Here is a 24816-nt window from a genome sequence, read left to right as displayed (position 1 = left end):
TGAAGAAACTTAAGTACTTAAGGTTGTTTCCCATAGCCTGCTCTAGCTAAACAATAGTTACAAAACATCACTAGCAGGAGACAGATGAAAAAATAGCACTCAGTGTTACAGTGTAGATGGAGGATGGCTCCACAGGCTCATGTGTTGAGTACTTTGTCCCCAGCTGGTGGCATTACCTTAGAACGTTCTTGAAACTTTAGCAAGTGAAGCCTAATTAGAGGAAGTAGGTCACGACTTGGGAGCCTCTATCTTGTCCTGAGATGATTCCCCACGTCTCTCTCCTTCCTGTCTTCCGTGAAGTGTATACGCTGACCATCATGATGCCTGCCCAAGAGTATTAGAGGGTAGGGGCCAGCGTGAAGTGAATCCGCTGAAACCCTCATCCAGTATGAACAATCCCTTTCCTAAGTTGTTTCTGTCAGGTATTTGATCACTGCCGCAAAAGTGACACTAATCCGCTTACTTTATCAAATTTGGTGTATTCAAAGAGAAAAGATGGTCCTTGGCTGCTCACCGGGGCCAAAAAAGCTAAATGTGCTTCCTCTCCTCTGCCAGCATCTTGCAAAGCAAGAGGAGATTTTGTTTTCATCTTTTTAACCCCTTGAAAATGCATGTGAGGGTGTTTAGCAAGGAAACACACATTGGTAACCATAGTGTGACAGAGTTTAACATTCTTCAAGACTATGGCTGTGTATTATTCACTCTTATCTGTCTCCTGGGTTTCTAGCATAGTACCTCATATGTGGAAAATACTCATGACATGCTATTGATTTGAATTTATAGCTAAACCGTGACCAAAAAAAAAAAAAAAAAGGAATTTACATCTATGTGGAAGGGAAAAAACTCGGAACTAAAACGTAACTCTCCATGGGAGAAGTTCATTGATTTAAATTCATCCTATCATTCATTCATGTAATAATTTATTTAATGCATGGGTCATGAGCTCTGATCGAGGGATCAACCCCGAACATTCAGCCTTACCACTACCACCCGTCTATTTTGTTCCCTGGGCGTTGTCAAGTCACTAGGGCAGAGCCACACCAATCAAAACCATAGACTGGATAAGGTGAAAGAAAAATACACAAGTAAGAACAATGTTACCACATTACGATTATTTATGAGGTGCCCCTAACTCAAATGGGAGACCCAGGCAAGGTTTTATAGAGCAGAACCCTAAAGCTGAGTGTAAAAGACCAGGAGAGGGAGCTGGAAGCATGCTTCAGGTAAACGCTAGAGTATCCAAAGCCCAAGGCTGGAGGACATGGTGGGTGAGAGGAAGGAGAGCAAGGAGTCCCATTTGGCCAGAGGATAGAGAACAAACCAAGCTGTAACACACACCAAGGCTGTGTCCAACACCCACTGCAGCATGGAGGTAGTGTGGAGGATGGCCACCAGGAAGGCATTTCACTGTGTCTTTAAGATTTCTGCAGTACAGAATGCACAGTTCTATTCGGAAAGCCTGCAGCAGAGACAAAAACACCATGACCTAAGTAACTGATGTCAATCATATGAAGCCAACAAAGAAGAGGAGGAGATATAGGGGAAAAGGGGCATCCACTGATGGAGGAAAAAGGCAATAAAAAAAGGCAGCTACAAACATCATCTAGTTCACAATTTTACCCAAGGCCATCTCTGGTCCCAGAGCAAGTTTAATATAGAATTTGTCCTTTTCCACAATGAGTACTTAGCAAAGCCTTTGAAAAGTGTTTCAGAATATCTCAAAATTATCCACTGGAGAGGCAGGCTCTTGGCATTTAACAATGCCACTGTTCTGAGATGCTCTTTCCTTGTCCTTTTCATGGCGCTTGAGGACCTTTGGGTGGAATTCTCTCTGAACGGTGTGAAAAATATCAAAATAAAACTCTATAGAAAAGGACGAGCACAGCAGCTAGGCGCTTCCTTCTCCTTCTGCCCCCCCCACACCCTCCCATCGCCCCTCACAGGTCTGTGGCAGCTCTCAGAGATAAAAGGCAGAAAAGGAGACTGAAATCTAGAGTGTTCACAATGGGTTTCCCAAATCAGAGCTCCCTGAGCCATTTATTCCCTATTAGGGGGATGGATAATCTCAGTTGGGAAAAAAAAAAGTCACAAGAGTATCCATGTGTAGGTCTCTGTCACTGATATTTCAAGCATTCATTCCAGGGAAAAGTATAGTCTGAGAGAGATGAGCAAAGTCTTCAAGAATGGGAAATTAAAGCCAGACAGTCGTAAAGTGTTCTTAAAGAAATCGATGAAAAAACTCCTAATCGAATTCCACCGTTGGAAAAGGAACTAAGAAATAATAACCCCGTGGATGGTCAGGCGTCCAGACACCTGTAGCCAGGCAGCGGGCCTTCCTCCTGACTCGTGATGAGCTCTCTTCTGAGTCAGCCCCGCCGCCAGCAGCCCTCGCCCCCATCTCCTCCTGTCTACTCACAGACATAGCCCTGGAAATTGCCTCTCTCTCCTTGGCATCATTAACTTGCCTCTCACCAAAGGATCACATGCATCCATCCTGCACTCTGTGGTGTACCAAGGCTCAAAGCATAGAATTGAAACACAATAACAAAGCAAGGGAAAGTCAGTCCACAGGTGACCAGCCAATGATCAACATTGCTGACATTTCTAAGCAACGTCTACAATAAACCACCCCCCACCTCTCTTCTATTTCTTTCTATATACTCGCTGTAATAATTACTGAAAGATTCAGGTCAGTGTATTCTAGTTTCTCAGTACTGAATTGTATTTACATGGATATTAATCTGGCTGGTTATCCTGTTAGACCCTTGATATGTGGACTTAAATCCATGGCATACGGCTCAGGAAACGGTAACAGTCCAGACGTTCAAACTTGTTGCATATGCAGTTGGTGTCGACTTCCCTTTTGGTCCTCCAGATTCTTGGATTTAAGCCATATGATTTATCATAAACAGTAATTGTAAGGGTGAAGAGATCGCTTAGCTTACTTTGATTCTGTCATTTTGTGTAACCATGTGCAATTTTTATTTGTGCTTTTAAATTGAAAAGAATGAAATGGGTTGTGAATTGCAAGCTATATTTTTGTTAGGTTTGGTCCCTTTATGCTACGTTCTAGTAACACGCACGTGCACGCGAGCACTGAGAATCACGGAATGAGGCTCTGATGCTGAACTCAGGGTCTCATTCTCTTGCTCAGCTTTTTTCATTCATGGCACTTTATCACTTGAACCGTGCTTCCGGCCTAGCTTTGTGCTGATTAACTAGAGATGGAGTCTCACAGATTTTTTTTTTTTTTTTTTTTTTTTGCTTTAGCTGGCTTGGAAACAATACTTTGGATCTCAACTTGTCAGGTCGCTAGGATTACAGGCATCAACCGTGGACATTCTACTAGAGTAACAATGTTTTTTAACTGAAGTCTATTCTTCTATTGTAACTGTGAATTGTTTTAATTGGTAGAGTTTAAATGATTCCATATCCAAAATTTGTTTTATGAGTGACATATAGGATGTTGGGCTAACTACTTGGAGTGTCTCACCCCTTCAATAATGTCTCTACACTTTCTCAGACCCCCGATGAGAGGTATTGACCTCAGCTATTTGACTGGAAAATACATATGCACCTAAGTTTTAGTAATTTAGAGTTTGACAGATGCTTTGAGAGCAAGACAGCATTTTCAGACGCTTCTCAAAGAACAACAGGACCACACCCTGACAGCCACTGGCTAATCCCAGCAGCACATACTGCCATGTTGGGCACCATTGCTCCCAAGAACCCCACTTTAATTTGGGATTACTTTCCATGAGTTCTGCCTCCATTATAATTGAGCAGCTGAGCTGGGAGTGTAACTTAGTAACAGAGCCTTTGTCTAGCATGCATTAAGCCCTGGGTTCAATCCCCAGCACTGCTAATTGAGCAACTTGACTTTGATCACTGTGGAACTCACTCACTTTATGGTCAATGTAATTTGTCTATCAGTGTGTACCCTACAAAATCTAAATATTGTGAAACTAAGAAAAAAAGAGTGTCCCTGTATACAAATAAGCCAGGTAATTCCTGAAATCTTAATTTGATAATCTCCTTAGTTCTACCTTCTTTTATAAGAAAAACAACAAATCAAGAAAATAAGCCAGGCGCTGGTAGCTCATGCCTTAATTCTAACTATTCAGGAGACTGAGATCTGGAGGATCAAGGTGTGAGGCCACCATGAGCTGAGCATAAAAGTGCAAGGGACCCCATCTCCAAAATAGCCAGCAAAAATCCAAGCTGAAGGTGAAGTTTAAGAAGCAGAACACTGCTAGGTGGCAGTGCTCACACCCATAATCCTAGCTATTCAGAGATCTGAGGATCACAGTTCAAAGCCAGCCTGGACAGGAAAGTCTGTGAAATTCTTATCTCCAATTAACCACCAGAAAACCAGAAGTGGTGCTGTAGCTCAAGCGGTAGAGTGCTCGCCTTGAGCTAAAGAGCTGAGGGACAGCACCCAAGCCCAGAGTTCAAGCCCCATGACTGACAAAAAAAAAAAAAAAAAAGAAGTAGAACACCAACTTAGCACGTATGAGGTCCTGAGTTCAAACCCCAGTAGCAGAGGGTAGAGGAAAAGAAAGAAAACTATTAAATATTAGCTTAGTAATAAATATCACACTAGTAGTATGATTACCAGTTGCTTAAATTATACTTTTTACAAATAATTTTATTATATTAAATAATTTTATTATATTCAAATTCACTTAGAAGTTGCTGGACACTTGCTATATAAAATATTACTATATCAAGAGCTGGGAAGGCGGCTTAGTGTTAGAGTGCTTGCCTCACATGCATGAGGCCCTGGGTTTGATTCCTCAGCACCACATAGCAGAAAAAAAAAAAAAGCTGGAAGTGGCGCTGTGGTTCAAGTGGTAGAGCACTAGCCTTGAGCTGAAGAGCTGAAGGACAGCACCCAGACCCAGAGTTCAGGCCCCACGACCGACCAAAAAAGAAAATTACTATATCAAATTGTAATAAAAAACCAAAATTCAAATATGTAAATATAAAAAACTATAAATTAATACTTGTACTTTTTTAAAATCCTGCAACTGCTTCCTAATTACTTTGGATTTAATAGAAAACTCAAAAATTATCACAGCAACATAGCACAACACTGACCCAGTGAAGCTCAATCAAGAAAATAAAAATTTAACAAAATAAGAAGTGATCGCAGCAGTAGGTAAATTTGCCTTGAAATGTGTCATAAACACAACAGCAAGCTTATGGTCCCTGAAAATTGTGAAGAAATACAAGCTGGCCCAACCAAACTACCCGTGCTAGATGGCACCTTGTTTTGTTAGCATAGACTGGAAGGAATCATTTTCTATGAGCAAAGACAACAGAAAGAGAAAAAATAATTTATGCCAGTCCATTCCTATAAAATAAAGCATAATAAGAATGAGGAAGAAAGAACTATAGAATCAAAAGCCCAAACTTAGGTCTTAAGAAGGACAATAACCCAGTGCTAGTGGCTCATGCCTGTAATCCTAGCTACCCAGGAGGCTGAGATCTGAAGCATCAAAGTTCAAATCTAGCCATGCAGAAAAGTCCACAAGACTGCATCTGCACTAACCATCCATAAAGCCACACTGGTTGAGCACCAACCAAAATCAAGAAAACTGAACTCGATTGGAAGGCCCTAAGTTTAAGTCTCTAGTACTAGCAAAAACAAAAACATCTCCATCAGTCATGGTTCCACTGTTCACATTTATAGCAAAGTTCCTCAAAAGAGCTTAAGGGGTGCATATCATGCTTAAACACATTGAAGGGTCTAGGCTAAAGACACTGGGGAAAGAACAGGCATGGGAAGGCTGTGTGACCTCGGCCTTTCTACTTACAAACAGCTCATAAACCTTCCCATGAGCACAGTGCTCTCGCAGGAGAGAGCAGGACGCAGGCCATATAAACCAATCTCCTAAAATAACCCTTACCTTCCGATCATTTCCCAGTATATCGCCTGGGGAGTTCCCCACACCGACCCCAAGCCCTTTTGTCTTGTCATTGCACCACAGTTTATCATTCCTTGTTTGAAGAAGTATGTAAGTCTTGTGGCATATGGCTTCTTGGGGTTTTTATTTGCTTTGGAAGACATAGGTACCTGCAAAAATATCAAAATGTGTATGCCTTCCTCTTATGGGCTTTAATAGGCATCTTAAAGTTAACACATCCACACATGACTCAGATTTACTTCCCAGAAACATGTACCTGCAACTGTCTCCCCCTACTCCATCAACAATGCCTCCATCCTTGACTTCCTCAGGCCCCAAATCTGCAAAAGCATCTTTGGTTCCCTTCTTTCCCTCACATTCTACCTCCAAAACATACATACATACATGCATGCGTGCAGACATACACATGTATGTACATGTATACATACATCTCTGTCTCTCTCTGCCTCTGTCCCTGTCCCTGTCTCTCTGTCTCTCTGTCTGTCTCTGTCTGTCTCTGTCTGTCTCTCTCTCCCTCTCTCTGTCTCTCTCTGTCTCTATGTCTCTCTGTCTCTCTCTGTCTCTCTATGTCTCTCTCTGTCTCTCCCTCTCTCTCTGTCTCTCCCTCTCTCCACTCTCTGTCTCTCTTTCCCTCTCTCTCTCCTCTGTCTGTCTCTGTCTGTCTCTGTCTCTCCCTCTCTCTCTGTCTCTCTCTGTGTCTCTCTGTCTCTCTCCCTCTCTCCTCTGTCTCTCTGCCTCTGTCTCTGTCTCTCTGTCTCTGTCTCTGTCTGTCTGTCTCTGTCTCTGTCTCTCTGTCTCTCTGTCTCTCCCTCTCTCTGTCTCTCTCCCTCTCTCTCTCCTCTGTCTCTCTGCCTCTGTCTCTGTCTCTCTCTCCCTCTCTCTCTCTCCTCTGTCTGTCTCTCTGTCTCTGTCTCTCTGTCTGTTTGTCTCTGTCTCTGTCTCTCCCTCTCTCTCTCCTCTGTCTGTCTCTCTCTGTCTCTCTGTCTCTATGTCTCTCTCTGTCTCTTGTCTCTCTCTGTCTCTCCCTCTCTCTCCCTCTCTCTCTCTCCTCTGTCTGTCTCTGTCTGTCTCTGTCTCTCCCTCTCTCTGTGTCTCTCTCTGTGTCTCTCTGTCTCTCTGCCTCTGTCTCTCTCTCCCTCTCTCCTCTGTCTCTCTGCCTCTGTCTCTCTCTCTCCCACTCTCTCTCCTGTCTCTCTGTCTCTGTCTGTCTGTCTCTGTCTGTCTCTCCCTCTGTCTGTCTCCCTCTCTCTCTGTCTCTTTCTCCCTCTCTCTCTCCTCTGTCTGTCTCTGTCTCTGTCTCTCTCGACCCCCTACATTTCAAGTATGTTCTGAATCCACCCCACTTTTCCTCTCCCATCACCAGGCCGGATACCCGCCACAACAGTCTCAATGTCCGCATCTTCACAAAGCTCACGGGATCCAATCTAACCACGGGGTAACCGATGGAAAAGCTGGAGGTGAGAGGCCATGATGGATGGGAATTGGTGTCCTTTAAAGGAGGCTTGGGGCAGGGAGGGGATAGCTCCCCCCCCCATGAAGGAAAGGACCTCCTCAGATTGTGAACACCGGGATCTTCAGAGGGGGGACTTCCCGCCTCCACCAGCGCTGTCTGTTCTTTACCATCCACCCAAGTCTAGGTGATGGTGGAGCCAGGGGACCAAGGGAACCAAGGGAACCCACTTCCCTGACTCTGCGCATGTCCCAGCCACCATCTGAGATGCATCTTGTCATGCATAAAGTTCATGAAACTCCTGGCACACAAAGCCGCCTACCTCTTTCTTATCTCAGCCTGAAGAGCCCTCCCTGATCTCCTCCCGGTCCAGCTCACCAGCTCTCCAGACTCCTCCTCAACCTCCATCCACCCAGCTCCAGCCAGCAGAGCTGAGAGACTAGGCCAGGGCCGGCTAAGGCCGCCTGCCAGCGCCTGTGTGCCGGCAGCGCCCTCTGCTGGACACTCGCCTCCCTGCGGGTCTGGGAGAGAGGGTCAGCTTAACTTGAGCCTGCCACTTGGTCACTTACTCTGCTTTATTTTTTCCGCATAGCAATGGCCACATATTGCTTATCTGTTGTCCGACTTCCGCCACTATTATGTCGCCTCTGCGAGAGCAGGAATGAGCAGGGTTTGTGGTTGCTTGTCTGCAGAGCCTAGAAAACACAGACATGATAAAGTCTTGACAAATGTTTGAATGACCAGAAAGATGATTAATTGCACTGATTCAGCATTTTCAAGTTATTCATAGTGGCAATCTATGGAAGGCTTAAGTAACTCTAGTTTAGTACTTCAGGATGTGGAAGATACTTTTAGGATATCTCAGAATACACCCATAATCTTGCCCATAACAAAAATAGAATATTCTAAAGGCTTTATGCTAGAATATCTACTCCGAAAAACCCTCTCTCTCTCTGTCTCTCTGTCCGTCTCTATCTCTGTCTGTCTCTCTCTCTCTTCTTTCTCTCTTCCAGAAAGAGTTCTCTAAAAATTAGTTCATTATTACTTCCCAAGGACTAAAAGAGCAAAATGGCTCATTCCTGAATTCAGGAAGTATGAGATATTCTTCTACAAGAATATTTTTGTTTGTTCTTAACTATAAATCTGAACTACAATTCTAGAGTGGAGCTAATTTCTGGAGACCACACTAACCTCCAAACATGCCAAAATGAGATGGATTAATTATAACACTTTATAAATCTTTTTTAAATAAAAAGAGTGAGAATTATTAACTCATTCAACATTTTTTTAATTCTGCAGAGAGAGAAGATGCTATTTTTCTCTCTTTAATAATTAGAAATGTTTAAAGATAAGCTTAATATTTAAACCTTTAGGATGTGTAAAATTGTATTCAACAGCATTTTTAGACCAGGCATTAAGAATACTTTAAAGGGTTTGTCTACTGTATTAATTTTAATCATGCTCCACTAGACTCACAATGCTTTGAAATGCTTTTTAAAATGCCCTAAAGATCTTTTATTAATCATAATACAAGCACCACCAAATTTAAAGGCTAAGGTTTCTGATACTGAGTAGCAGCAGCTTGCCTAAGAGCGCCCTCTTCTGTTGTAAGAGTGTATTGCAACCTACATTTCAATGGTGTCACAGCAATTCTTGTGAAACAAAAAAGGGTATTTTTGCTGTGGGGGGAGGGCGTTTCAACCCAGTCACAATCATGTTATTTAAATAGGCTAAATTTCTTCTTAACAACTGGTTTCTGTGCTGGTACAGATACAGGTAGGAGAAGTCACAAATTTCAAGGTAGAATGGTGATTTGTCTTACTTACCAAAGAAGTCTTACGGAAAAGAACTTTTACCTGCAAACTATGGGACAATTACACTGATCCATTCTCCTTCCCCTTAGAGGTGAGACATGATTTTAAAGGCATGTTACTTACAACTTTGCGTGTGTATGTGTTTGACCAAACCTCTACTTTCAGCTTTTTAGTGATTGACTGGAGATAAGAGTCTCATGGATTTTTCTGTCTTGAGCTGGCTTCAAGCTGTGATCCTTAGATCTCAGCCTCCTGAGTAGCTAGGATTATAGGTATGAGCTAAGTACAACTTTTTTCCCCCCAGTCTTGGGGCTTGAACTCTGGGCTTGCCTGAGCTCCTTTTGCTCAAGGCTAGCACTCTGCCCCTTGAGCCACAGAACCGTTACTGGCCTTTTCTGTGATTAATTGTAGATAAAGAGTCTCATGGCTGCCTTCTAACTGTGGCCCTCAGGTCTGGGCCTCCTGAGTAGCTAGGATTACCTACGTGAGCCACCAGCACCTGGCTGCATACAACTTTTATTTCTCTGGGGGAGGGGACATTGTTTGTGTTTTTAGAGGGTTTTGTTTTGCTTTGTAAATCGATGATCTGCTTGCTAACTATCGTACTTTAAAAATTATGAACTAGGGATATAGTTTAGTAGTAAAGCAATTGTAAGGCCCTGAGTTCCATCCCCAGCACCACACAGACACAAAATTAGTCTATCTTTCAATGTCCTTAGTTCATATTACCCAGGGGACATGCACAGATAATTAGGTTGGTCCCATAAAATTCCATGCCAAGATCCATACAGACTGGCTATTACCAGATTCTCCTTGCCCTACATGCTAGATCGCTGGGTTGGACATGAAGGTCTAGGGATGGAGAGGGTGTAGGAGAGGTGACATAGAAGCCACGTGTCCACACAGGTGGGGAAGTCCAGGGGGACTTGAAACAGAACAAGAACCGGGTGACTAATGGGATGTGAAGAATGCTGTCTTGAATGTGATCAGCTTCTACCACTTAATCCTTTTGCTTCCTGAGGATAAGAACCAATGGCTGGCACAGTACCTCAGGGCCTGGCCTCTGTGAAGGGCTAAGGCAGTTTTGAAATACTCATGTTAATAAAGGCAGGCACCAGTAATCCTCGCAATTCAGGAGGCTGAGATCTGAGGGTGACGGTTCAAAACCAGCCTGAGTAGAAAGTCTATGAGCCTCTTATTTCCAATTAACCACCAAAAAGCCAGAAACCAGGGCGAGGGTCGGGGGGAGCTTGTGGCTCATGGGGCAGAGCACCACCAGCTTTGAGAGAAAAAGCCAAGTGAGGACATGAAGCCCTGAGTTCAAGCCCCAGTATCAACACACACATCCCTAAATAAATAAATAAATGATCATTTAATTCAACTGGAGAAAGGTTGGGAAAATGCAATCATGATACTCAATGACAGAGGTGTGAAAGAGACCTATGTAAATGGAGGGGATGGGCAGGGTTGGGAGACTTGAGGGAGAAGGATGAAGAGGTTGGCATGGATGGAGATGCATAGCGGAAGAACAACAAAGGAGGGGGTGCTAATGCGCGACAAGAAATGTGCTCATTGCCTTACCCACATGACTGTAACCCCTCTGGAGGGCATCGTCACAATAAAAATGGGGGAATACCCACAAATGTCATTCTTCTTCTACAATGAAGGGTAGAAAGGTTAGTTTCATGAGGCTGGCGTCTTACCAGCACCAAGTTGCCTTCACACAGCAACCACCACACCACTCACACCTTATCTAAATACATTCTAGCACAGCTGGGTGACATAGTTTCCTGACATTTAGAAACTTTGCTTTTGCATGCACAAGCTTCCAGTGCTGGCAGTTCCAGCCGCCTGTGTTTAGGTTGGGAAAAATGGTGGAAGATTCTCAAGTCCTGTCTGGCTCACAACACCATTCCTTGTCTTTGAATTATTTTACAGATCTGTTAAAAAAAAAAAAAACATACTGATCTTAATGCCCAGGATCCTTGTCAGCAGAAATGCAAATTAACCATGAGATTGAGAGGGATTGTCATTGCCCTGTGACTGGCTTGGACCTATTTGCAGATTCATTTCAGAATTTCTTACTTTTTTTTCCTCTATGTATGCTTCTGCCCTTTGAGTACTTGCAGTAGAGTTGTAATATCTTACCAGTCTCCTCATTAATCAATGAGTTAAACCCTTATTCACACATTCAACTCATATCTCTATGAGTCATAGCGGTATTGTCTCTCAAAACTCATCCTATATGACATCATCAGCGTTTCATAGTGGTATTTTTTATCCAGAATATGCCAAGATGCCACATTTAATGACTCCTTAATTGTATACATGAGAATGACAGAGAGGCAATTGTTTAAGGTTATTAAAATTGATTTCACACCTTTAAAAAAAATAGCCCAGGGTCATACAAAAGAAGATACAAGTTCACAGCACAGCAAGAATTATTTGAAATACATCTTTAATTTTAGAAAAAATCAATATACAATCTACACAATATTTTGTTACATGGTTATTAAGGCTGAATCTGTTTTGTATTTGTATTGCTAGGACCCACGATCATATTTTGAATAAACCATTATAATGCTCATTGTGAAGGAAGGCCTTCTAACTCAGTTGATAGGAAAAAGGGCTGTCCTAGGCACAACTCCAGAATAAGAAAATACAGAACTCTTTTACATACATATATATATATATATATATATATATATGAAGTCAAAAACTCTACTCTTCCTTTTTGCATCTTTTTGTGTACATGTGTGTGTGTGTGTGTGTGTGTGTGTGTGTGTGTGTGTGTGTGTGTGTGTGTGTGTGTGTGTGTGTGCACCAGAACTGGGGCTTGAACTCAGCCTCACTTGCTCAGCTTTTTCACCCAAAGCTGTCTCCCTACCACGTGAACCACAGCTCCACTTCCAGCATTTTGCTGGTAAATTGGAAAGAAGACTCAAATATTTTTCTGCCAGGGCTGCCTTTGAACCCAAATCCTCATATCTCAGCCTCTTACATAGCTGGGATTAAGGCATGTACCACCAGCACCTGGCTCCTTTTGTCATACCTTTGTAAGTTGATACGCTCTTGTGATTCTCCTAGAAAAAAGGAAATGCTCTTAAACCCCTACTTACACAATTGATACTGCAATGATCAACCTATGATTAATTAATTTGTTTGCACAAGTCATATGACCTTGGAAGTGGAAAAATAGCCATGACAGCAGGATGACTAGTCACTAACTGGTTACATGAGGGCAAGTTAGCTAGTGTCAAACTACTGACCCCAAACCAGTCCAACGCATAAAGAAGTGAGCTCAACAGTCCTGGGGCTTGAACTCAGGGCCTGGGCTGTCCCTGAGTTTGTTTTGCTCAAGGTTAGAGTTCTACCACTTAAGCCACAGCTCTACTTCCAGCTTTTTCTTGGTTAACTGGAGATAATAGTCTCATGGACCTTCCTGCCCTGGCTGGCTTCGAACCAGAATCCTCAGATCTCAGCATCCTAAGTAGCTAGGATTACAGGCGTAAGCCACTGACACATGATTTCTATTTAAATGTTAAAAATAAAAATGATACATAGTTAAAAAAAAAGAAGTGAGCTCAATTACAATGCTAGAAATGAAGTATTTCTGCTTTACTCCCGCTTTCCCTCCCTCAAAAGCAGAGGTGTTTTTGAAGATCATTATTGACTTGCTGGATTCTCCTTCTTCCTCTGGAAGTCTGCATGGATCCTCCATGATTTTTTTCTTTTAGCGCTCAGTAGTTCCATTTGACCTCCTGCCATTTCTAAGGTCAGAAGAATTGTATTCAAAAGCCTCTCTTCCCTACACAGAAAGTTAATTTCACACTAAGTAATGAATATTAAAGGTCCTAATAGATGAGTAAATTAACAATTATGTGGTGGCGCCCTGCGGTTCATCAACCTTCTGCAATAGGGCAAAAATCCAATGTGGGCCTCTGTCGGTCTTTGTTGCTGAATCTTGAGATGCCCCTCAAGGCTGGGTGGCTTGTCAGCAAAAGACTCTAGCGGTGAGGAGCCCACAGATGCCAGTGAGCCTGTGAAGCAGGAGGGGTGATTCAGAATCAGACTGAGTTCTTTACGGGCAAGATGCCATAAAAGACACAGAGAGGAAAGGCAGGAATTAACTTGGCTAACTTCCCCAGCTTATACCATAGCATCCAATCGGACCCATCTCCCTATTTGTTCTAAACAGACTAAAGTCAGGGTGCTCATCTCAGATGATAAGGAAATGTGTGTATGTGTGTGTGTGTGTGTGTGTGTGTGTGTGTGCACGCTCACCCACCCTTACCGGAGCATGAAATCAGAGCCTTGCACTCTTACATAGCCTTTTCACTCAAAACTAGCATACTACCACTTGTGCTACACTTCCATTTCTGGTGTTTTGTTGGTTAATTGGAAATTAGAGTACCCAAGCTGGTTTTGAACCACCATCTTCAGACCTCAGCCTCCCTAGCAACTAGGATTTATAGATATGAGCTACCAAGAATTCTTCAAAATGACATACACACAAATTTGCCTTCCTGAACATCAACAGCAAGCCTCTAGCATATGATATCAGATGGAGTTAAAAAGAGTAATATCGATTCATTTTTACCACTAGCTTTTCTATTCTGTGGCTTCACAGTAAAAAATTTAAAAAAAAAAAAAAGAAAAGAAGAAGAAAAGCAATAAAATCTGCTGATTGATACAGACCATAAAAAAAATGTTTGTTTTAATCTGTTATTGGAATAGATGAAAATGAAAGCAATACAATATTAAATAAAATGTATGAAATAAAACTCCATAGGCCAACAAAAATGTTAGTTGGAAGGACATAATGTCAGCTTCGACTCAAAAATAAATCTAGTAAATACAGAAAAATGTCTAGCAATTATATTTAAGACTAGCCTAAGTTGAAGGTATATTAATGCCACACAAAGACTTTTTTTCAGGTGAAAAACACTCAGAACACAGATTTCATAAAGTTTAAACTTCTGACCTATCCCTATAAATATGAAAAGGGAATTAACAGCAGAATGATACCTGCACATGTCACTGGTTTTCAATAGATGTTAAACAGTTACAATCACTTCTCTGATTTTGAAGAAAATCATCTCCCAAAAAGCTAGGTATAATAACCTGGCATTGGGGGTAGGAGGAGAAAAAGAAGAAAAAAATAATAACCTGGCATCTCCCCACTTTACTTATCCTGAAAAGAAAACTACTCTAAATTAAGTAAAATTCACATAAAATCACATGATAGTAGCACTAACATAAAATAATCATCATATGATTTAGACTTCCACTCCAGAGAGCCTGGTATTCATTGCAACTAATACTGTGTCAAAATCCATTCTAGAGTCTGAACTTTTAAAAAACAATATTCATCAACTTTAAAAATGCATCTTTTATATACATAAATATTTTAACTCATGTCTGATGCTCTTGCTCCATTTTGAAAGGAATCCCACCCACCAGTATGTTTTAGTGGCTTGCATTAAAATCTGAAACACAGCCAGCCCTCACTTGCCAGTGTGCTCAGGGGAACAGAAACTACTCAGAGCCACAGGTAGAGACTCCCAAATCTCCATTTTCACTTATGGTTCCAACTCCAATCTCCACCTAGCCAGATTTCAGAGACAAGCAAGACAGGGAATGAAATGTTTTCATGTGTCTCCTTTTGTTTGCTTTCCTCTGTGGTCCAGCTACTAAGACAACATGGAGGTAACCCAGAGAAGAGAACCAAGTCACTGAATAATCAAATCAGTTAACATGGCTCACACACAGCAGCCAAGAGTCACACAAATTACAGACATGTTTTAGATCACAGCCCTAGGGAAAGACATATCACAAGTCCACACACAGCCCCGCTTCCATCACATGGTAGCAGACAGAAACTCATCAGGGAGCTGCACAATTGACAATGGGTCATCGTCCTTGATTCCAACAACTCCTACTGTGCCACACAGCCACCAGCTTCACCTGGGTCTTCTCCATCAATTTTAATCCATTTCTTTTCTATTTCCACCTGTTAGACAAAGGCAAGACACAGGTAGCATTAGCAGAGGCAACACAACGCCAACCCCTCTTCTGTCCTATTTACACATGAGCCAAAGACCCTGTAGACACACACGTCCCTTCTGCCCTCACACATACCCGCTCAGAACTGAGGTGCTCTGCTTCCTGGTAGAGTCCACCGATCCTGCCCTCCAGGGCCAAACCCAAACACTCCTGAGTCATAGTTTTGATCCAGATTTTTTTTATGTTAAACATGTTTCTATCACAAATTTTTGTTACTTAAAACATGAATTCACACATGATATCAAAACATGAATTTTAATTTTGAGATGTTTGCTGTTAAGATATTGACAGATCTGGCTAGACAGGGAATCAGCAATTCCAAGGACATCAGAGATCCAGAGAGCATCTCTGGAAGGGAGAACACATTAAAAATTATGTCTAGGGCTGGGAAGGTGGCTCAGTGATACAGTACTTTTCTTGCATGCATGAGGCTCTGGGTTTGATTCCTCAGCACCACATAAACAGAAAAAGCCAGAAGTGGCGCTGTGGCTCAAGTGGTAGGGTGCTAGCCTTGAGCAAAAGAGGCTGAGGGACAGCGCTCAGGCCCAGAGTTCAAGCCCTAGGACTGGCCAAAAAAAATTTTTTTAATATGTCTAATTAACCTAGTTTATGGCTGGTAACCTGGGTGAGCCAACTGTCTGCCTTCATCATTTCTTTATATATTTTTGGTACTAATACTGGGGCTTGAACTCAGGGCCACACACTCCTGCTTGTCTTTTTTCATGAAAGGCTGGCTGGCTCTCTCTCTACCACCTGAGTCACAGATCCCTTCTCCTTCCCCCCTCCTTCTCCCCTCCCATTCCCCCTCCTCTTCCTCCTCCTCTTCCTCTTCTTCTTCTTTTTTGCTGGTTAACTGACTTTTCTGCCAAGCCTGAATTCAAACCATGACCCTCTGATCTCAGCCTCCTGAGTAGCAGGAATTATAGGTAGGAGCCACAGTGCCTATCCAGCTGCCTTCACTCTTTCTACGTGAAATGCAGTGTCAGCTCATCACAGAGGTCCTCCTGAGCCACCCTAGATTTTAAAAAAAAGACCTTGTCACTTTTTATTCCCCTTTCAGCATTTGCCACTATTTGAAGTTACGTTATTTGCTTATTACATTTTTATTTCCCCCACCAGAAACTCCATAGGAACATGAACTTTGTCTCTTGTGTACTGCTAGGTCTCTCAAGCAGGATTACAGGAATGAGTCACCAGCAGCTCCTCATGCTCTGACATGCTCAGCAGATATTGATTCAATGGGAAATAGCATTTTGGAACTGCCAACAGTTATCGACCAGCTAGTAAATGCAATCAAAACTGAAGATGCAGCCTGGTGCTGTGGTGCATTCTTGTAATCCACGCACTTAGAGCTGGCGGAGAGGGATCACAAGTTTCAGGCCAGCTTAGACTACATATTAAAACCCTGTACTTAAAAAAATACATACTTTTTTTAAAAACCTAAAAAAAAAAAAAAAAAAAAAAACAGCTGGGCGCTGGTTGCTCACCTGTCATCCTAGCTACTAATGAGGCTGAGATCTGAGGATCACGGTCCAAAGCCAGCCGGGGCAGGAAAGTCAGTGAGATTCTTCTCTCCAATAAACTGCCTGAGGGGCTGGGAAGGTGGCTTAGTGATAGAGTGTTTGCCTTGCATGCATGAGGCCCTGGATTCAATTCCTCAGCACCACATGAACAGAAAAAGTCAGAAGTGGTGCAGTAGTTCAAGTGATAGAGCGCTAATCTTGAGCTGAAGAGCTGAAGGACAGTGCCCAGGCCCAAAGTTCAAGCCCTACAACTAACAAAAAAAAATAATAATGATGATAATAATAATAAACAAAAGCAGTAACATATGTCACCATTTTCAGATTCTACAGGAAATACTCAACAGACATTCTCCACATGTCTACCAACCTTGAAGAAGGAAATGTAAGTTTAGAGACAGGTGTAAGTGTAGGTCACTCTAGAATTCATCTAGCCCAAGTTGCCAGAGAGCTGACAGTGAACCTTTAAAACCCTTACAATCATGTCACCAGCCTGTCCCACAGGGGGCTCCACAGACCACCCGTCCTCCACCCCGCCCCTCCACCCCGCCCCCCCCAGACTCCTCAGTCAGTGAACTGGGGGAGGCTGGGACTCCTCAGAGCTTTCATTTAATATTAATTTCATGCATGGCATTTCATGACCCACAACACAGACATTTCCATAGAATATATTTGGGAAAATACTATTTGAACAGTGTGATTTATATTATAAATGTGTTTATAAGATAGTGATTTGTTTTTAATGTGCTGGGTTTTGTTGTTATTGTTGTTGAACCCTGTATGAAGTGTTCTTTGAATTCCTAAAGTCCATAGTGCCCATCAAGTTTCCATAGCTGAGATCTTTGAAATCATTTATCATCACAGAGAGAGGGGCATGGCTGAATACCTGTGAATACCTGTGGCTGTAGTCCTAGCTACTCAATAGGATTGTGGTTCAAAGGCAGCCAGGCAAGAAAGTCCACAAGATGTTAATCCCCAATTCAGTACCAAAAAAATCAAGAAGTGGAGCTGTGGCTCAGGTGGTAGAGTACTAGCCTTGAGCCAAAAAGCTCAGGATAGGGGCTGGGAATGTGGCTTAGTGGCAGAGTGCTTGCCTAATATACATGAAGCCCTTGGTTTGATTCCTCAGCACCACAAACAGAGAAAAAGCTCCAATGGTAGAGTGCTAGCCTTGAGCCAATGAAGCTCAGGGACAGTGTCCAGGCCCTGAGTTCAAGCCCCAGGACTTGCAATAATAATAATAATAATAATAATAATTTTTTGTAAAAGCCCGAGTTCAAGCCCCAGGGTTGAAGGACAGGGGGCACACTTAAAGGTGAGCCTGGGCCCAGCCGTGGACGCAAAGTTGGACGCACCTGGAGGTTGAAGCAAGCCCGCTGCAGAACATGCTTCTGGGGCTGGATGTCACTGTCTACCCCGAGAGACCGGACCGCGGTCCTGGAGGCGTAAGTGTCAGGCATTGAAAACTGCACCGTAGCGAATGGATACCAATCGGAGGGGATTTCCTGGTCTGATCCAAGTTCAAGTTTGTACGACAGACAATGGGGATGATCTGGACCTGGAAGAAACAAAAATCAAATGTTCAGTGTATTCCAATAGTGAGGTAGTGAGGGAAAGTTCACCTTAATACAACAGGCGCCAGTTAACTAGCAGAGAAACTGGCAAGCCCAGCAGCTGACAGCCGTGCAGTCCCAGCCAGCCAGGTCATTACCATACACCTGCACAATCTCCCTGGAAATGGCTTTTCTGTCTTCTCTTCTTTTTATTTTTGTGCCAGTACTGGGGCTTAACTCAGGGCCTGAGCACTGTCCCTTGTTTGTTTGTTTTTTCACTCAAGGCTGATGCTCTACCATTTGAGCCACAGTTCCACTTCCAGCTTTTTGGTAGTTGATTGGAGCTAAGCATTTCTCAGACTTTCCTGCCCAGGCTGGCTTCAAATCTTTTTTTTATTATTATTATTGTGAAAATACCATACAGAGGGGTTACAATTACATAGACAAGATAGTGAGTACATTTCTTTTTTCTTTTCTTTTTTTTTTTGGTCAGTCATGGGGCTTGAACTCTGGGCTTGGGCACTGTCCCTCAGCTCTTCAGCTCAAGGCAAGCACTTTACTGCTTGAGCCACAGTGCCACTTCCGGTTTTCTGGTGGTTTATTGGAGATAAGAGTCTCACGGACTTTCCTTGCTGGGCTGGCTTTGAACCGCAATCCTCAGATCTCAGCCTCCTCAGTAGCTAGGATTACAGGCGTGAGCTACTGGCACCCAGCTCTGAGTACATTTCTTATCAAGCATTGTTGTCTCCTCCTTTGTTTCCCTATACCATTGACTTCAAATCTTGATCCTCAGATCTCAACCTCTTAAGTAGCTAGGATTACAGGTGCAAATCATCACTGAAATATGTTTTAATTACAAATATTATAAAGTTTTTGCTAATCACAATGAAAGATATTTGACTACAATGTGTTTCAGTCCTGCTGAAATCTCTTCTTTTTAAGAACACAGAATAAACTTTCATAATCTCCATTGATTTTCCCTTTATAGATGATGCAAAAGTAACCTTCAAACTAAGTCATACTGATTTTTTAATTTGATATTTTTACATTAAACATGAAATTGTATTACATTTCAGAAAATATTCCAAGCCAAAAATTCTGTTGTTGCTTTTTTTTTTTCTTTTCTGTAGAACAGATGGCTTTTCACTATTGTCATTCTCTGGTACTTCTGAAAATCTTTGATGGGAACAGATGTGCAGTATAGAGAAGGCATACTTATCTGAGTCTAATGTTTGCTCTCATTCCACTCAATTTGTTGTTACTATGCACGTATATTCCACCAGGTTGGCCTCTGTGCCAGACCCAGGGATGCTGGCTGTACTCCAAGATCTTAAGCAGGACATGATATGTGGTATATGTGTTCTATCAGGTAAAATTATTTCCATAGTAGTACCTTTATAAATGGCCCATGGGCTGGGTACTGGTGGTTCATGCCTGTAATCGTAGCTACTCAAGAGGCTGAGATCTCAGGATCACAGTTCAAAACTACTCTGAACAGGAAAGTCTGTGAGACTTTTATCTCCAATTATAGCACTTACGTGATAGAGTGTCAGCCTTGAGTGACAAGGCTAAAGGACATGAGTTCAAGCCCTAGTACCAACACACACACACACACACACACACACACACACACACACACACACACACACACGAGAGAGAGAGAGAGAGAGAGAGAGAGAGAGAGAGAGAGAGAGAGAGAGAGAGAGAGAATTGACCCATGCTCCTGTCACATTATTCACTGTATCTACACATCCACTCTGGCCCTCTTTACTTAACTAAATGGATGAAATGGTAGTAATTTCAAATGCCAGATAAACTAGTATGCCACCACCATAAGATTTTCATCAGAGTATAGCTTTAGGCACCAAAACAGGAGTTTAAAGGATTTCACTTAATTCTTCAAAGATAAATCGCCTTTCATTCTTTACAGCCCATTTCTTGTAGAGAGACTAATAGCATCCCAAGGCTGTAAAAGGCCTTAAGAAGTCATCCGTCAATTAACCAGCAGTTGCTCATTAGCCATCTCGGCTGCTTACATGGAGAAGAGAACAAAGGTGGCTGTGAGGGGCCCTCTGCCCCCACATCACTGCAGGCGGCGACAGCTTCATTCACAGACACCCATCTAGCGTCCACCATCCGTTATCCTTTCCAGACTTCTAGATGCATCACAGGCATAGTAAACTCATTCACATCTAGTCCCAACACTTTCCAGGCCTGTTCCAAAAACTTGGCCAGGCATGGTGGCCCTAAGTCTATTATCCTAGCTATTTGGGAGGTAGAGATCAGGGGATTCAAGGTTCAAGGCCAGCTCAGGCACAACAAGAAGTTTGTGAGACTCTATCTCAACAAATGGCTGGGACATGGAAGCACACACCTGTCATCCCTAGCAAATAGGGAATTAAAAGTAGGAGCCTTGCAGCCCAGTTCAGCCCAAGCATAAAGCAAGACTCTAACTTGAAAATAATCAATGCAAAAGGGGGCTGGAGGAGTGGCTAAAATAAGAGCCTCTCGCTAGCAAATATGATGCCCTGAGTTCAATCTCCACTATCACCATAAACAACAGAGAGAGGTGGGGAGGAAAGAAGGAAGGAAGGAAGGAAGGAAGGAAGGAAGGAAGGAAGGAAGGAAGGAAGGAAGGAAGGAAGGAAGGAAGGAAGGAAGGAAGGGAGGAAGGAAGGAAAGGAGGGAGGGAGGGAAGGAGGGAGGGAGGGAGGGAGGGAGGGAGGGAGGACAATAGAACAGGAATTTGGGCCTACATGGCCCAGAGGCCAATCTCAGCACTTCTACATATTAGCTATGTGATTCTATGCAAGTTATTTTACCTCTCTAAGCCTCACTTTCCTCATTGGAAATTATATTAACCTTGACTACACCAGGTTGCTTTGAGGGTTAACCAACCAGCCATACACACTGAGTTGTAATGTACTATATGATAAAGATATGTTGTACCTATTTTATATATGATTATCACATGCTATTTGATTTCAAATGCATTATTAATATCCTTTCTAACTTTGCTAGTAAAGAACTGTGACTTCTGTAGGTGTATAATTTAAATCAATGTTGTAAGTAATCTAATGTGATATTCATGTTTTACAGGAAAAAAGTCGTGGAGAAGTTTTGCAGTGAAAATTGGAAAATCTGAAAAGGAAACAAAACATTTCTACTGATTTTCTTTTTTTAAAAAAGAGAGAAAGAGAAAGAAGAGAAGAGAAAAGACAAGAAGAGAAACTGGTGAGCAATAAGAGCCTTTTCACGTTTTCTGGAATGTCTTCCCAGTTTTTGAAAACTTTGAACTGCACTGAAGCAACTATGGTGGGTGTCCTTAATTCCACTAGGGGGCGGTCTCAAGCTTTGATGGTGTGATTCTCTCACCTCTTGGCTCTGGATGGGAAATTCAAGCTACAAATCTTAAATCCAATCCATGGAAAGCCAAAATATTTCATGTCGGAAGCTGAATTGTTCAGAGTTGAAGGAAATGAACTACAGGAGACTGACACAGATGGAGGAGGAAAACAACCAAACTACAGAGGACAGACAGAAAAGTAGATAAAAGAGAAAATGACTGGAAAGTGATCCCCTTTCTAATTCTGGACCATCATATATACCTCCTGTATATATACAAGACTCGTCACCTGTCCTCATTCTCCCTGCCAAGCCCTAGGCTCTTCTGTCATCCTTCCTACCTTACTATGCATGAAGCCATGTTTGCTGCAAAGTATTAAAGGAATACGAGGCAGTTAGCAAGCTTGAAGACACTTGAATGACCAGCAGCCCTTCCTGCCTGTCCTAGCATCACAGCTCAGTGATTCCACCAATAGGAAAGATCAGGCCTATGTTCACAAATCCCCACAAAGGAAGGCAAAGCCAACAGTGTTTAGTAGTAGACGAATTCAGATGTTCCCTGTCACTATCCATGCTCAAAGTACTTTTCTTATAGTGCAGGCATTTCAGAAACCTCAAAAACTCTCAAACAGCTAACATTTTAAAGATTTGGGGGCAGTACTTGGGTTTGAACTCAAGGATTCTGGCTTGGTAGGCAGGTGCTCTACTACCTGAACCATGTGTCTAGCCCCTTTTTGCATTGGTTAGTATGGTTCTAGGCCAACCTAGGCTGCAGTCATCCTCCTATGCCCCTGGAGATGACAGGCATGTACCACCAGGCTTTCCCTACCTCACAGCTCACCACACCAAGTCATTGGTGGAGTCTCAAGGACTTTCATGCCCACGTTGGCTTTGAATCATAATATCCTAATCTCTATATCCCAAGTAGCTAGGATTACAGGCTTGTGCCACCACATCCAACCTGAACACCTTTTGAAAAATCCTTGGCTCTGTAAAATACACAATGACCTAAAATCATCTATAGAAAGACACAAGTTCTGGAACCCACCAGTATAAGAGGGGTCCACAGGCTTACAGCAGCGCATGGTAGGTCACAGTGAGTTCAGGGTCACCTATTTAATCACTGCTAAATCACATTCACAAGGTAATTCAAGGACACACTAAAGGTTAAAAAAAAAAAAAACATTGACAGGAAGGGCAGAGATTGCCCCCTCCCACTTCCTCTGCTCACCCTGCTTCTCAATGGGAAATAGATGCAGCCAGCCCAGCATCCTTGTACTCTCTACCTGACCTCCTCAATCCCATAATGCAGCGGACAGGACAGCGCTGAATGATTCAGGAAGTGTCCCACTCCCAGCCAATGAGAGCCTCCATTTCCAGATAAAACCCTACTGCCTTGTTTGTGGGCCTCTTCTCATTCTGTCTTTTGCAGCTCTGATTTGTTCAATATGTCTTCACAGAAGTTTACTGAAATCCTTGCAAAACAATGTTCCTCAGTGAGCCTGGTACTGTGAAACTCTCCAGAAAGGCCAAGAGCAACCTACTTCTCCAGAACTATCCGTTCCCAGCATTGTTCTCAGAGAGCTCAAGTGCTGGGAAACACCCCTGGGAGGAGTTTGGCAGGCCTGTAGAAGACAGACACACTGCCCAGAATGGGAGCATCTCTGCAGAGACCACACCAAGTGTGTCCCTGCACAACCAGCCAGTGGCTCTCAGTCTTAACTGCAGGAGTGGAAGAGCCTCTTACAAAGCCCTGAAGCTGGGCCTCACCTCCAGATCTGATTGGCACAGGAAGGGACCGATGCATACAGTGTCCCTTATTCAAAATGCAGAAGTGGCCTGACACTAGAGGCTCAGGTCTATAATCCTAGTTACTCAGGAAACTGAGATCTCAGAATCATGGTTCAAAGCCAACACTGGGCAGGAAAGGTCATGAGACTCTTATCTCCCATAAACAACCAAAAAGGCAGGAAATAGATCTATGGTTCAAGTGGTAGAGTGCTAGCCTTCAGCAAAAGAAGCTCAGGGTAGCACTCGGGCCCTGCTTTTAAGCCCAAGGACTGGCAGAAAAGAGAAAGAGACAGAGAAACAAAGGGAGAGAAAAAGAGGAGAGAAAGAGAATGAGAGAGGAAAAAAGGAAGGAAAGAAGGAAGGAAGGAAGGAAGGAAGGAAGGAAGGAAGGTAGGAAGGAAGGAAGGAAGGAAGGAAGGAAGGAAGGAAGGAAGGAAGGAAAACATGCAGCAATGTCTCAAATTATTTTTTTCTGGACTTTGTAATTTTTTATGTTTTTGTTTTTATTTATTTATTTGCTGGTTCTGGGGCTTGAATGCTGGGCCTGGGCACTATCCCTGAGCTTCTTTTGCTCAAAGCGAGCTCTATACCACTTGAACCACAGCACTATTTCCAGCTTTTTCTGTGATTAATTGGAGATAAGAGTCTCATGGAGTTTCATGTCCTGGCTGGCTTCAAACTGCAATCCTCAGATCTCAGCCTCCTGAGTAGCTAGGATTACAGGTATGAGCCACCAGCGCCCGGTTGGACTTTGTAATATTTGCATATAATAAGATACTTTGGAGATGGGACCCAAGTCTAAATATAAATTTACTTATGCTTCACATTTTCCCTCTGCATACCTGAAAGGTAATTTTATACCATATGTTAAATACTTTTGTGAATAAAATAGTTTTCATGGTGTGGAATTTTCACCAGTCTGCGATCAAAAAATGTTTGGAGAATTTCACAATTACAGATTTCCAATTCTGTGTGTGTGTGTGTGTGTGTAGTAGTAGTAGTAGTAGTACTAGTAGTAGTAGTAGTAACTAGTTGTAGTAGTAGTAGTAGTAGTAGTAGTAGTAACTAGTAGTAGTAGTAGTAGTAGTAGTGGTGGTGGTGGTGGTAGGGCTCAACCTCATGGCCTGGGTGCTATCTAGTAGCTATTTCACTCAAGGCTCTGCTCCACCACTTGAGCCATGCTATATTCCTAACTTTTTGGTGGTAATTGAAGATAAGAGTCGCATAGACTTTCCTTCAGCCTGTAATCAATCCTCACATCTCAGCCTTTTGAATGGCCAGGATTATAGGCATGAGCCATGGACAACTGGCTGATTCCCAGTGTCTGTAGTGATGCTCAGCCAGTGT

General features: G+C 42.7%; 1 protein-coding gene across 1 annotated transcript in view; it reads right to left on the bottom strand.

Moving 5' to 3' along the window:
* Positions 1-24816, bottom strand: part of Ston1 (stonin 1) — a 120371-nt gene that overhangs the window by 52992 nt on the left and 42563 nt on the right. Inside the window, exon 3 of the mRNA XM_070025558.1 lies at positions 18136-18338. Coding sequence (XP_069881659.1) covers positions 18136-18338 — 203 coding nt within the window. The remainder of the gene's footprint in view (positions 1-18135; positions 18339-24816) is intronic.

The sequence above is a fragment of the Dipodomys merriami genome, unplaced genomic scaffold (assembly GCF_024711535.1).
Source record: "Dipodomys merriami isolate MVZ:Mamm:240054 unplaced genomic scaffold, mDipMer1.0.p SCAF_17, whole genome shotgun sequence".
NCBI classification, from domain to species: Eukaryota; Metazoa; Chordata; class Mammalia; order Rodentia; family Heteromyidae; genus Dipodomys; species Dipodomys merriami.
The sequence above is the reverse complement of the archived record's forward strand: the minus strand, read 5'-3'. Positions and strand labels throughout refer to the sequence as shown.